The sequence below is a fragment of the Aspergillus caelatus genome, assembly GCF_009193585.1.
Source record: "Aspergillus caelatus strain CBS 763.97 unplaced genomic scaffold BDV27scaffold_8, whole genome shotgun sequence".
NCBI lineage: Eukaryota > Fungi > Ascomycota > Eurotiomycetes > Eurotiales > Aspergillaceae > Aspergillus > Aspergillus caelatus.
This window is the reverse complement of record NW_022475271.1, coordinates 89704-102629: the sequence shown is the minus strand read 5'-3', so window position 1 is coordinate 102629 and position 12926 is coordinate 89704. Positions and strand designations below refer to the sequence as shown.

Genomic DNA, 12926 nt, shown 5'->3' with positions numbered 1-12926 from the left:
CTAAAAATCTGAATTCTGGTGTTTAACAACCCGCAGGTCTGTAATCATCAGCTACAGTATCATTAAAAGGAGTTACATAACACCTACTTGTTTTGACTTAGCTTAACAATCTCCCTATTGAGATGGTTTATCTCGCTCAATGCTTTGGGACCTCCTGAACTATAGTATGCACTTCTTGCTGCGTCTCTCTGACATATATTTTAGTAAGGTGAAGTCACCGCTGCCTTCCTATATACTTACTTCCGTTTGTAATCTGCTCATCTGCTCTTTATAAGTATCACAAGTTGAAAAGCTGGGGCTGTTGTCGTCTGTCTGTCTTTGCGAGAGAGCCTGTTTAGGAATTGGTTCACCCAAGGTAAAACCAAGAGTTATAAGCGACAAGAAGAAGCTGAATCTTCATATTTGATTGGGGGTGAAAATATGCTCGGTAATGCAAATTATAGTAGACTTGGGTAATAATTACTACAAGACATTGTGGTATGGCATTGCCTTTCATATATGGTTAACCTGGAGTCAAAATACAAGGCTTAAATGATAAATTATAACTAATTAATGGATTTAATAGTTCAATCAATAGTGTCCTAGCGATCGACAGACTATTATCTAGAATGTGGATTTATGTATTGATCGACATCAATCGTTGTAAATCTATCAACCTGTAGATCGCTGAACAAACAGGTTGCTTTCACTGACCATAGTTCTTACCGAGATTGAGCCAACATGACTATCTATTAACTAGGTACAGGAATATCGCGTGTTACGTCGGACAGCTTCAGTCTTTACAATCTTATCAGTTATCATGTTTAGCTTCATCCACATAAACGAGATGGTATGAGCAGAAACCAAATCATAAGGAGACCAAATTCTATAGGTGCTTTATTTACTCCGTATTTATTAATTTTTCTTTTTTCGCGTTACTAGCCACTCTATCCCGTAGGGGAGGTATTTTTGTGGGTCCTCCTCGTAGGCTCGATACTGTTCTCAACTACACTTGATGGGGAGAGAGTGGCTAAGGCTTGATATTGCGCTGCATGGAGGGGCTGCCCTAATCACGAGAGCTTGAGACGTAACTAGACTGTGGCATAGCCCACTGGGTTACCCGTAAAACTATGTACCAATTTTGCGTAAACGAGCACTTCAAAATGTACAAAACTCCTGATTAATAGACATATAAATACAGTACTGATGTTTATCGCTGTTATGGCCACGATCATGCATAGAGTAGTCTGCGGGTCAGGTTCGGCTCCAAATGTAGGACCCGTCCCCCGAAACCACCGGGTTTGGATCGGGTCCAGTAGAGAACCCGATCTATTATAAACCAGTTACTCCAGTTATCTCATAGATATAATATATAAACTCATAGATACTGCTCTCAGAAAACATTAGTAATTTAGTTTAGCTATTAGCTTTAGCGCCAAAGGCAGTACTAGTAGGCTTTTAATCAGTAGACAGAGAATTCAGTAATAAACCGGGGTCCTGAGTTAGATATAGACCTCGTGAAAAAAAAAAAAAAAAGGGAAAAAAAACCCCGCGGGTTGGTCCTAGGTTAGGTCCAAACCCAAACTATTTTCTTGGTAGGTTTTAGGTTAAGAGTCCTAGTCTATAAATTAAATATAGACTTAAATTGTAGATCTACAGCTTTCTAATATATACCTGTAGATTAATCACCCCGCCCCGCCAACCTCGTCAAACCGTGAGACTTATTCCCGAGAGCCAAGCCAGTTCTTGTAGCTAATTCATTTAGAACCCTTGTAATGTATCGGATCTGGGTTACTGGCACTATATTCGCTTGTGGACACTGGAGACCGAGAAAGGAGACGAGAACTGCATCCATACCCTAAGAATCATACCGAGCCCTGGCCGGAAGTGCTCATGGGGAGAAGTTCTCATAACTGACAAAAGACATGGAACGGAAGTTGGGGAAATATTTCTGAAGCACTTCTCTTCACGTCCTGATTATACATCACACAAATGTTTTCAATTATAAAAGGCAAGTTGTCCTGAGAAAACTTTAGATTTGCATCTGCAGTCATATCGTATCTTTTAGTCAGGATGTGCAATAGCTCCTCTGAAAGAATGCCCCTGATGACATATCCTTAGAGATATGTTAGTCGAGGGAGAAATACTTTTTGTTTAGAACCTGGCAAGGGGTTTCCATATCAAATTTATATTTGCGGTAATGGTGACAATCCATGACCTCTTTCTTCAGATCTTCGAGGTTAAGGCAAACCTCAGTGCCTTCAGTGTAATGATAAGGACGCACATGATGGATATCTCATATGATGCCGTTGCTGGTCGGATTTAAACATCTTTCCTCACCCGCCCAACGTATCCACTATTCATACCAGGCATCCAAGAAGCTAATGGGGCTTAAAACGTCAACATGCACACGGTGACTGTTGATATACTAGGAATTTATAGACAATTAATTCTACAAAAGGATGATATGTTCTGCCTGAAACAGGATTCGTCTAAGTCTTTAATCGATGTTTTATTATGTGTATGCCTCCTCAAGTCCATTTTATATTCAAGCGGCTCGTTGTAGTAGTTGCAGTGACAGTCTTCTAGATGCGTGGCCCGGAAATACCCCCCAAAATATATGGGTTGAGTATACAGAGTACTCTTTTGAACGATGTTTACCTAGTTTGCCAGGGGCCTCTTGGTTTATAAATATAGGTTTGTATCTTGCAAAGTGCTTCTTCCCATGGTGATTGATCTACTACAGCAGAATAAGATGGGAAGTTATTCCAGTTATTCTGGACGAACAGCAAACAGACAAACTAAACAAACCCCATCCTCTCCCTCCATTGGCCAAAATATGGTTGCCTGACAACCGTCCCCACTGGGTTGCTCTCCGCCAATCACAACCATGGATACCAGCCTAGTAGGGCTGACGGGGTGGAGATGGAAAGGATAATTTTACAGTAATGGAGCCGCGAGGAGCCGTTCACCAGACAGAGTTGGGAGTTGATGACACCCGGGGTAAAAAAAGAAATTCCTCCAGGGCAGGTGACCGCTGCAGGGAAAAACCCCCCATCGTGGTCGAATTTGAGATTGTGTCATGTTCCTCCACCATCAAGACCTTACCAAATCCCGACAACCGGCGAACCGAGGACAATTCCACCAACGTGCCTTAGTCGACGATAGTTGAAGTTTGATTGCAGTGGTGATTGCGTGTTTGCCTTATCTTCCCTCCCCCGCTGTTTCGGTGCCTTTTCTTGGCGGGATTAATTCCTCCGTGGTATTCTTTTTTATTTTCCTATCTGTTTCACTGCGATAAATTCCAATCAATAAACCCCTCCCGTCACGGAATAAAAGAAACCGATGGCCACACCGACGAATGGCAGCCTTTTATCCGCCATAACCACCATTGCGAACACGTACCAATCTCGTGGCCAGACGAACGAGTCCTCCCGCCTGACCTCCGCGCTCGCCAAGCTGCGCGATGCACCGGACGATGACGCCATCGCGACCGCACACACACTCGGCCTTCTCGTCGTGACCTTCCTCGAACATGGTCAATGGAATGCTGCCGCTGATATTGGGAAACTCGTGGTCGAGGCACGGGTCGCTCTGCTCGGCTCAGAAAATCCCTCCACCCTGACCGCGATGAGTAATCTTGCCGCTGCTTACTGGGGGCAGGGGCGGTGGTCGGAAGCCGCGGACTTGGGGCGACGGGTCACCGAGATCCGGAGACGGGTACTGGGCGATGAACATCCACAGACCTTGTCGTCGATGTCGAATTTGGCGTCGACGTATGCGAAACAGGGTCTTTTCGCGGAGGCGGAGGCGATAGAGTCACGGTTGTTGGAGGTTAAGGGACGGACACTGGGGGAGGGCGATCCATCGACGTTGAGTACCATCGGGAATCTGGCGACCACGTATACAAGTCTGGGACGGTATGATGATGCCGAGAGATTAGAGCGACGGGTTGTGGAGCGGTGCGAGATGCTCTTAGGCGAGACGCATGCGTCCACGTTGACGTGGAAGTCGAATTTGGCGGTGACGTTCCGCGAACAGGGGAAGTTGGACGAGGCGATACGGCTGGAGTCGGCGGTGCTGGACACCCGCTTAGCCTGTTTGGGGAGGGAACATCCCCTGACTCTGACCTCCATGGCGAATCTGGCGACCTCGTATCGGGATATGCAGCGACTGAAGGAGGCAGAGGAGCTGGAGGTTCAAGTCACGGAGGTTAGTCGGGTTGTGCTAGGGGAGCATCACCCGCAGACGTTGATGGCGGCGGGCAATCTGGCCGCCACGTATCGGTGTCAGGAGCGATTTGCAGAGGCGGCGCACCTGGGGGCCAGCGTTATGTCGTCTATGAAGAGACATCTGGGGGAGGATCATCCATTGACCTTGACAGCGATGGCGAACTTGGCGTTGACATATCAACAGCAAGGCAAGTCGCACCAAGCAGAACGGTTGACGTTCCAAGTGCTGCAGTTGATGCGCAAGTCCCTTGGCGAAGCGCATCCCCATACGCTGACCACGATGGCGAATCTTGGTACCATCTACCAGTCCCAAGGGAGATGGGATGACGCGGAGAAAGTGGCGGAACAGACTGTCCGCGGCAGAGAGATGGTCCTCGGGAAGGAACATCCGGATACGCTGGCCTCGATGGAGGACTTGATGCGCGTTTACCGCGTGCTGGCTGCCGATCGGACGATGCAACGGGCTGCCATGCGATAGCGCGCAGCGACTGTTTGCGCTGTCAGCATTTACGAGTTATGAACATTGTCATATTTGCAGTTATTGAATCTGAATTCCTCGTAGAACGAGAATTTGAGTTAGTTTGTTCATCTTGAATTAGTACACCATCCTAGTAAATCAAGGTAAAAAGGTGAGACACCCAGTCAATGGGTGATCAAAATCAATTTCTCTGAGATCAGGTCGAGGTAAGGGATGACCCGCACCTGATATAAAATCCAGACTTGCTGCACAGCCACACTGCCAAGTCCGTCAACCAGTCACGACAAGATTCCATTAAGCAATAATTAAACATTCCACTTACCCACTCCCTGTCTCAAATCCTCCACTGACCAGTCAGATGTTCTGCTAAGATTCGTGGGTGGGGACCTCGTGTCACGGATCAATATTCGTATCTTTGAAGACTGCGGAAGTAATATAACGAGAGTACAAATGCAATAGACCATGTTACGAACCTCTCAATATCGGCGAATATTCCGGTATCTGTTTGTCTGACCGCAGTCTCGCGTGGCAGGGCTCTCTTCTCTGGCTTATTGTTTTACAGAAAGGAGTTATCTATTGTCGTTACATGAACTAGGTAGGGGTTATCAATTGGGCTCTTAGAGGTATACTGTGCATCTGTGCAACAATTCAATATAGACTGCTGGCATTTCTTCCCCAGTCTTCGTCAATGATAAATACTGGTGACGTTGCAAGTAGTTATCACGGTATCTGCATATCTATTGTTGATGTCACCTGTGACCACATGATCGTTCAAAAACCTCAGACCTCATCTTGCCCTGGATTCGAAACGTACCTCTGCCACACCAACGAACACCAATGAACCCAGCACCTTTAAAACAAAAAAAAAAAAAAAAGAAGACTATGGATAGAGCTGAGAAAATAGAGAAAGAGAAAAAAACTACAGAATTCAAGGAATTTTTCCCTAAAAAAACAAAAAGCTCACCTCCCGAGTCTGGCTCCACTGTGCCAGGCTGCAGAAGGTTACGAAAACCCCGAAGGATTTTTACTGTCGAGTTTTAGGCTCGATCGCGAGGCCCGAGACTGAGTGGCTAGCCTCGACTCCCACTGCACTATCAGGGCCCCGATGGTGGTATTTGGTCGATGTTGAGTCATTAAGTACGCTGGATTGCCGGATTGGGAAGATGTGCCTGCCTGGGTGCGGGTTGGAGCCTTGCGTATGAGGCACCAGTTTCATCGTTTATATAGGAGTTAGGCCAGACTTGTACTGGACTTTATGTACATGTCTGGGCAAGGATGGTATTAACATCTTGATAACTAACTCACAGCAACGGCCATGCAACCCAATACACATCCCGGATTTATCTCTTCCTAGTACTTCTGCTCAGTCTACCTAACTCGGTAATATGTCTTTTAGCTACCATAGATACCTCCTGTGAGCTGTTGTCTGGGTCGAGAAATCAGTTTGTAAGTTGGATACGAGAAGATCCGTATTCAAGGTCTTCAAGACCGATCTGTGCAGTCTGCTCTGAAAGTATACTATCCCATGAACAGATTTTGTTTGTTAAAGTACAGAATAGACAAGCTGAACAATACTTATGACCTCCAGCAAGAAAGAAATCATGTGTGCCTGTTATCCTTCTACCACCTTAGTACGAAGCACCAAAAAAATAGAAAATAAAAAAAAGGTAAGGCCGCGGTTATAAATGCCAGACTCGAACCATTGCTTTGACTCCGTTCCTCCAAGCCTTGAAGGACGCCATGGACATTAAGGACAGTTTCAGGCTCCAGATTATATGACTGTCGGACGGGATGTCGGCGCAAACGGATGGCGTCTTAAAACTCCATGTAACCCTGGCTCGGGCCGGCTTCCACTTGAGGTAAAGTGAATGTGGATCACACATCCGATTTCTATCTCAACAATTCCCCTATCCCTCTACGGTCACTCGTCGGCAGCGGCTCGGGCATATTCTACAGTTCACTAAGTCGAATATCTCAGTTTTTTCTCGATTGAAAAAAGGTCACATTTTCCCTCTTCCGAGGGCCTCCAATACAGGTTGGTTTTAGTCGTGCTTGGCATCGGAGCCCTATATGCACCGTGTCTGTGCCAAGCCCCAAATCGGTTTCTAGCCACAGCATCAGACCAACCATGTCAATTCAAGAGGGATCCTAGAGCGACGATACCGACAAGGTCTTCTCGCCGTGTACATGACCTAATGTATCAGTACTTTTTTCTGTGACTCCTGCCAGCCGCGGATAAGACGGTATCACGGACCTTACGATCCTGCGGCCCGAGGAGGAAATGCAACATATCTCCACCGCCGGTGCAGGGTTCATAATTCTATTCTGTCAACATCCCTGCTCAGGGGCCAGGTCTAGAAATTTGCCATGAATCATCTCTCCGTGAAAGGAACGCATCGAGCAAAGGAATCATATCCATGCTTCATGGAATATAGATAGAGTATACAATCCAGTTGCCCCAATTGCTGCTACAATACCAGAAGGATCCTTTGTTTGTAGGTCTTGGTTTGCCCAGACCATACCCCTGCCACCATGTGTTCGTGACAGGCCACCCTCGACCCGGTATGTTGGCTGTTGGGTTAATTAGTAAACGTAGTAGACAGGGGCACGCTGGTAATTTTTTAGATACTCTAATAAGTCCCTTCAGTCGCTGAAACTGACTACGTGCGTTTTCCCTGTAGTTTCACACCTGCAATGGGGAGGTTCACAGATACCTGGAAACCCGCAGTCAATGTCTTGACCTGGTTTCTGATGGTGACTGCCATCCTTGGCGTCCTTGCTAGACTGGGGACCAAGTACTGGATTTTTCGGCGGTGGACTACAGATGATTATCTTAGTATTGTCTCAATGGTAAGAGCACCAAGTGTCCGAAGCGAGTGAGTTTGACGAAGCGACGATTATTGATCTGTCTCTAGGTGATCTGCGCAGCACAATCCCTCGCTGTGTCACTGGCCACTGCCAATGGATACGGTGACCACTATGATACACTATCCGAGAAAAGCATTGAAAATATAATGAAGGTAGTATTTATCCTCATTTCCCATCGTCGAATACCCTCTAATAATCACTCAGTCACAATATGCCGCCACCATGCTCTTCATCCTAAGCATGTGCTTCTCGAAACTGGCCCTCGTCCATTTTATCCGGAGCGTAACACCAGCTGCCTCGGACCGCCGCGTTGCCTCAGGAATAGAGGTTCTGATTACACTGTGGGCAATCACCGGTGTCATTAGCTCTGCATTTCGGTGCAAACCGCCTCAGCCATGGAACTACCTATCCGGGCAGTGCTTCGACATTGGGGCGTGGTGGGATTATATCGGGGTGACGAATATCTTCACTGATGCTGCGATTATAGCGTATGCAATCCTGATTGTTACTCGCATCCAGGCGCGGTGGAAAAAGAAGGTCACTTTATCCACTGTGTTCGGGCTTCGAATCTTGTGAGTACATCCATCTATATACAGTACTTTGCCTTACTACATTTCTAATAACAGACAAGTGTGATTATCGCAACAATAGGCCAATTAGCATACGCGAACAGAACTATTGATTCGTCGGATCCGATCTCTGGCACCTGGCCTCTGGCGATATGCACGCAGCTCACCCAATGCTTGAGTGTGGTTACCGCCTGCTCCCCTCAATTCAAGCCCTTCTTGGACAGCCTCCGTTCGACGGGCCTTCGAGTTGACGGAATGACGCGCCACGATACCTCCAGCGTTGGATACAACCACTCTTCTACGGGTATTAAGTCGCAACTACAAAGTCAGGACCAAGCCCCCGTTGAGAGTCACGAGATGACTTCGATTGGTCGCAACAAAAGTTATCGCCATACAACAACGATAATCACAGCCAAACGAGACTCAGATGGAGACAGTGATTCAAGCGAGGCTCACATAATCCGTGAAGTTCGCACATGGGCCGTGACTGCGTCGCCGCGGAACTCATTAAGGGAATGTGCGTATTAGGGCACGGGAAGGTTACATTGCCATTCTTTTTATTATTGTTGGTGTTGGAATGGGGCTTTACAACCAAATTGAAAACTCATTCATTCTTTCGGCTCTGTAACATCTCAAATCCTTAACGTGTTCGTACTTTTGTTGGACCCTCACTTGTGGATAAGGGATTAAGGCTATTAGTCTTATCCCTGTTTGGTTGGAGCGCTAAGGATGCGTCGTTGCAACCCCAACTCTCCACCAGCCTCTCCGATACGTTCCAGATTTCGATCTCCACGAAGGATCCACTTCGATACGTACATACATGATTTGACAGGCTCCACCTGCTACGCGGTGGTCTAACCTTGGAATAGCGTGCGCCAACGGCTAACAAGAAGCTAGAAAATCTAGCTTTCCTCATATCCCTGCAAGGTTGCACTTCCGCATCCCTCGGCCTTCAAGGATGCCATGCCTGGCATGCGAAGTGCAGATGCTGCCAATGCTTTTACATAACAGGGGGAAGAAACTCCATAGACATGCACCTGTCGGAATATAGGAAGGCAAAAGCAGCGAACAGGATTTAATCCTTGTTCTATGTTTGTCTCCTGCAGGGCCTCGAGAAATTTCTACATGTAAAGCTTCTTTTCGAAAATCTGTTTCATATTTATCGTTTTCTGTTTCTTTGTTTCTATGCTTCTCTGATTTAATCGTCATCATCCGAACGTCGGAAAATTCATATTTGTGATCGATCAATTCCTACACCTACGCTATGGCTCAACAAGAGCTGAAGCAGATGGGCGCTTCTGTTCTGCAGGAGATTGAGGGGCAACCGCCCCATCAGAACAAGGACGATGTCTATCTGGCCCGTATGGGGAAGCGTCCGGTCTTGCAAGTATGTATTCCATTTTGTTTCAAAGTAGGAGTGGTCACTAATATTGTACAGAGAAACTTCGGTTTGATGTCCATGGTCGGTTTCAGCTGCACTATTCTCATCACTTGGGAAGCCGTAACTACGTAGGTCATGCACTTGCCGTTATCTTTGCATCGAATATCTCTGGCTAAATCACGATTCTACAGTTTATTTCTTCAGTCATTCCAGAAGTATGTGAAAGTCTCAGCCACCATAAGCTTCAGGCGTTTACTAACTCTGTTCTAGTGGCGGTCCAGCCGGTTCAATATATGGATATATTTTCGTCTGGGTCGGTGTTACAGCAACCTTTGTCGTAGTATCTGAGTTGGTATCAATGTATGCTACCTCCCTATCCCGCCCCCTAACGTGATAATCTAAACAACAGGTCTGTAGGGCACCGACATCAGGCGGTCAATACCACTGGTGCTCAATGATGGCACCCAAGTCTGTCATGAAAGTCAGTAGTTATATCACAGGTATGTGAACCGTTTCCAAACCCACCAGAACTCAAACTTACAACACAGTACAGGATGGCTCACAGTCATTGGCTGGCAAGCCACATACGCCACCGGTTTGTATCTGAATGGCAACTTCATCGAGGCGCTAGTCATTCTCACCAATCCCGACTATACGCCTGCACCATGGCGCAAGACCCTTTATTCCTGGGCCACGGCAGTTTTTGCAGCGTCTATCAATATTATTGGAGGCAAGCTGTTGCCTCGGTTTGAGGGGACAATTCTTATCCTTCATATCCTGGGTTTCTTTGCCATTCTCATCCCTTTGACGTATATGGCAGAGCATAAACCTGCTTCGGAGGTATTCACGTACTTTATTAATGAAGGCCATTGGCCGACTCAAGGTCTTTCATTCTTTATCGGCATCATTGGTCCTGTCTTTGCGTTTGCAGGTGGCGATGCAGCAGTACACGTGAGTTGCCCCTTCAAAAATGCAAAATAAGCGGGAAAAGAAAAGAAACATGAAAGGTCCATTACTAACTTGCATCACGACAGATGGTCGAAGAAATGACTAACGCAACAGTGGCCGTCCCCTGGTCCCTAATGCTCACAGTCCTCATCAACGGAACCCTAGGCTTTAGCATGCTAATAGCCCTTTACTTCTGCCTCGGCGACATCGAAACATCCCTAAAATCCCCAACCGGAGTCCCCTTCCTCTCTATCTTCTACCAAGCCACCGAATCAACCGCCGGCACCGCAGCAGCTGGATCCGTGATCCAAGCCATGTGCTGCTGCACAACAGTAGGCATGTTGGCATCCGCCTCGCGCCAATTCTGGTCCTTCTCACGAGACAGAGGTATACCCGGCTGGCGCATCTGGAGCAAAGTAACACCCCCTTTACCCACACCTCCATCCTCACCTCGTCAGCCCAACTAAAGAGACGAACAGGTAACTCCCCGCACCGCAATACCAACCTACACCGTCCTCCTAACCAGCATAATCGGTTGCCTCCTGAACCTCATCAACATCGGCTCCGACGTTGCATTTAACAGCCTCGTCTCAATGTCTACTTCAGGCCTCTACCTCTCCTACATGATCGCCGCAGGCCTTCTCCTGTACAGACGCTGCACAGGAGAAATCAGCCAAGCTAAGAGAAACTCCGAACAAACAATGGTTAATACGGCAGGCGCCAAGCTCGTCTGGGGACCATTTCACCTTCCCGGTATATGGGGGATCGGGATTAATATTTTCTCGTTGATTTATATGTTTATTGCTACGTTCTTTAGCTTTTGGCCCCCGATTAATGATGTTAATTCCGAGTCGATGAATTATAGTGTGGTTGGGACTGGTGGTACGGTGCTGCTTAGTTTGGGGTATTATTTGGTGAGGGCGAGGGGGGTTTACAAGGGGCCTGTTATTGAGATTTAGATGGTGTGGTATAGTGGGTTATGTATATTATGGATAGGTAGAGGTGTGGATGAGTATAATTATTTAAACCCTGGGCTAAGGAAGACCGCATATATCGCAGATGTCACTTATATTACTGCACCTGGGAAAGCCAGTCTCCAAGCAATAGACCAAGGAGACGAAAGTAAGCAAAGGATATTTTCCTTTCGCCCTAATTATCACATTCACCTCCGTGATTGAAAGTCTCTATCTCATTCCTTTACTGCCTTATCAAGAGGGAGTGCCAGTTAGTGGGCTTAGCGCACGCACTACAGCAGCTAGACCAAGGTCCAGGAAGATAAGGACATGTAGATTGCGACATGACAGGCAATATAGTCACGACTGAGCTAAAGCCTGTCTCATCCAACTGTTACCCTGGCAGTTAAAACCGCGTAAATGAGTCTGACCCAGAATATCCCGCTCTTATAACAAGACCAAAATACAGTTGTCAACCAGCTTCGACCCAACATTTTCTACCTCCCCTCCTGCTCCTCGCAATCAATAGATATAAAATTAGTCCACAATCACCTCCTGATCAACCAGCTGACGCTGCCCTCCACCGCACACAACCAGGCTATCAATCCCTCCACCACGCTCTCCGCGCCGGGATATTCTCATCTCTAATCACAGAACTAGCAACCTGCAACACAACCTACTGTTAAATTAATGATAGAATTTAAAACTAAGGATCTGACATAATTACAGGTGATATCATAAAATAAACCATTAGTTAATCTACTATGTATAGAGTGAAGAAGGGCGGCAGTTCCGTTGTATATAGACCTACCTCGTTCATCAAAGGCCAAGATTACCGGTACAAAGTACAGATCTTTTCAAAATTGGCTGACCCCTACACACTTGTCTCTGGTTTCAATCAGGTGGAGTCGGTGGACTAAGCCGCCCCTCGAACCAATCCATATTAATCTTTTACATGGACAATGGAATGATTGTAAAATTCTTTGTAAAGCACAATAGAACCATTCACGGATAATGATGAGATATTATTAAAGCAGACCAGGAAGGGTGAAAATGTATCTGAGTTCTGAAGATAGTGAGCAATAGCAAGCAAAATTCGATGTCATTCTAAGATCTTGTACATTAAGCGTCCCAAGAAACTTTTGAGTCTCTTCAATGGCGGTTCATCAATGTGCAATTGATAGTTCAAAAGCATCTGAACAATCTGGCCACAGCCTCTGGAGTAAGCAGCCTTTAGGGCATTTCCATAAAATCCACCCTGCGCGTTGACATCGGCTCCCTTATCCAACAGTATCTGTACAATCTGGCTATTTCCTCTATAGGCAGCAGCCTGCAGGGCATTTCCATATTCTCCACCCTGCGCGTTGACATCGGCTCCTTTATCCAACAGTATCTGTACAATCTGGCTATAGCCTCTGATAGTAGCAGCCTGCAGGGCATTTCCATACTTTCCGCCCAGAGTATTGATATCGGCTCCTTTATCCAACAGTATCTGCACAATCTGGGTATGCTCCATGG

The 12926-nt window shown here is 46.6% G+C and overlaps 6 protein-coding genes across 6 annotated transcripts in view; 3 read left to right on the top strand and 3 right to left on the bottom strand.

Annotated features, from left to right (window-relative positions):
- The first annotated feature begins 3231 nt into the window (after positions 1-3231).
- On the top strand, positions 3232-4870 carry BDV27DRAFT_109188 (uncharacterized protein). Its single transcript, XM_032064480.1, has one exon. The coding sequence runs from the start codon at positions 3325-3327 to the stop codon at positions 4687-4689; it is 1365 nt and encodes a 454-aa protein (XP_031932897.1). The 5' UTR covers positions 3232-3324; the 3' UTR covers positions 4690-4870.
- Positions 4871-7383: 2513 nt separating this feature from the next.
- Positions 7384-8654, top strand: BDV27DRAFT_140922 (uncharacterized protein; the record flags this gene model as incomplete). The annotated part of the gene is made up of 3 exons (XM_032069750.1): positions 7384-7539; positions 7762-8129; positions 8189-8654. The coding sequence occupies 3 exons, from the start codon at positions 7384-7386 to the stop codon at positions 8652-8654; spliced, it is 990 nt and encodes a 329-aa protein (XP_031932896.1).
- A 56-nt stretch (positions 8655-8710) lies between these two features.
- Positions 8711-9216, bottom strand: BDV27DRAFT_109174 (uncharacterized protein). The gene has a single exon (XM_032064479.1). The coding sequence runs from the start codon at positions 9040-9042 to the stop codon at positions 8767-8769; it is 276 nt and encodes a 91-aa protein (XP_031932895.1). The 5' UTR covers positions 9043-9216; the 3' UTR covers positions 8711-8766.
- A 174-nt stretch (positions 9217-9390) lies between these two features.
- On the top strand, positions 9391-11414 carry BDV27DRAFT_140921 (amino acid/polyamine transporter I; the record flags this gene model as incomplete). Its single annotated transcript, XM_032069749.1, has 6 exons — positions 9391-9513; positions 9565-9635; positions 9778-9867; positions 10056-10458; positions 10542-10871; positions 10935-11414. 6 exons carry the CDS (start codon positions 9391-9393, stop codon positions 11412-11414), a joined length of 1497 nt encoding a protein of 498 aa, XP_031932894.1.
- Positions 11415-12423: 1009 nt separating this feature from the next.
- The window catches only part of BDV27DRAFT_109166 (ankyrin repeat-containing domain protein), a 5154-nt gene continuing 4651 nt past the window's right edge, over positions 12424-12926 (bottom strand). Inside the window, exon 4 of the mRNA XM_032064478.1 lies at positions 12424-12837. The gene's annotated coding sequence lies outside the window, so the exon portion shown is untranslated. The remainder of the gene's footprint in view (positions 12838-12926) is intronic.
- BDV27DRAFT_152694 (ankyrin repeat domain-containing protein) lies at positions 12511-12924 on the bottom strand (the record flags this gene model as incomplete). The annotated part of the gene is made up of 1 exon (XM_032071622.1): positions 12511-12924. The coding sequence occupies one exon, from the start codon at positions 12922-12924 to the stop codon at positions 12511-12513; it is 414 nt and encodes a 137-aa protein (XP_031932893.1).

Bases quoted from the DNA above. Each gene is read 5' to 3' on its own strand.
- BDV27DRAFT_109188 (XM_032064480.1), top strand. From the start codon at position 3,325: ATGGCCACACCGACGAATGGCAGCCTTTTATCCGCCATAACCACCATT.
- BDV27DRAFT_109174 (XM_032064479.1), bottom strand. From the start codon at position 9,042: ATGAGGAAAGCTAGATTTTCTAGCTTCTTGTTAGCCGTTGGCGCACGC.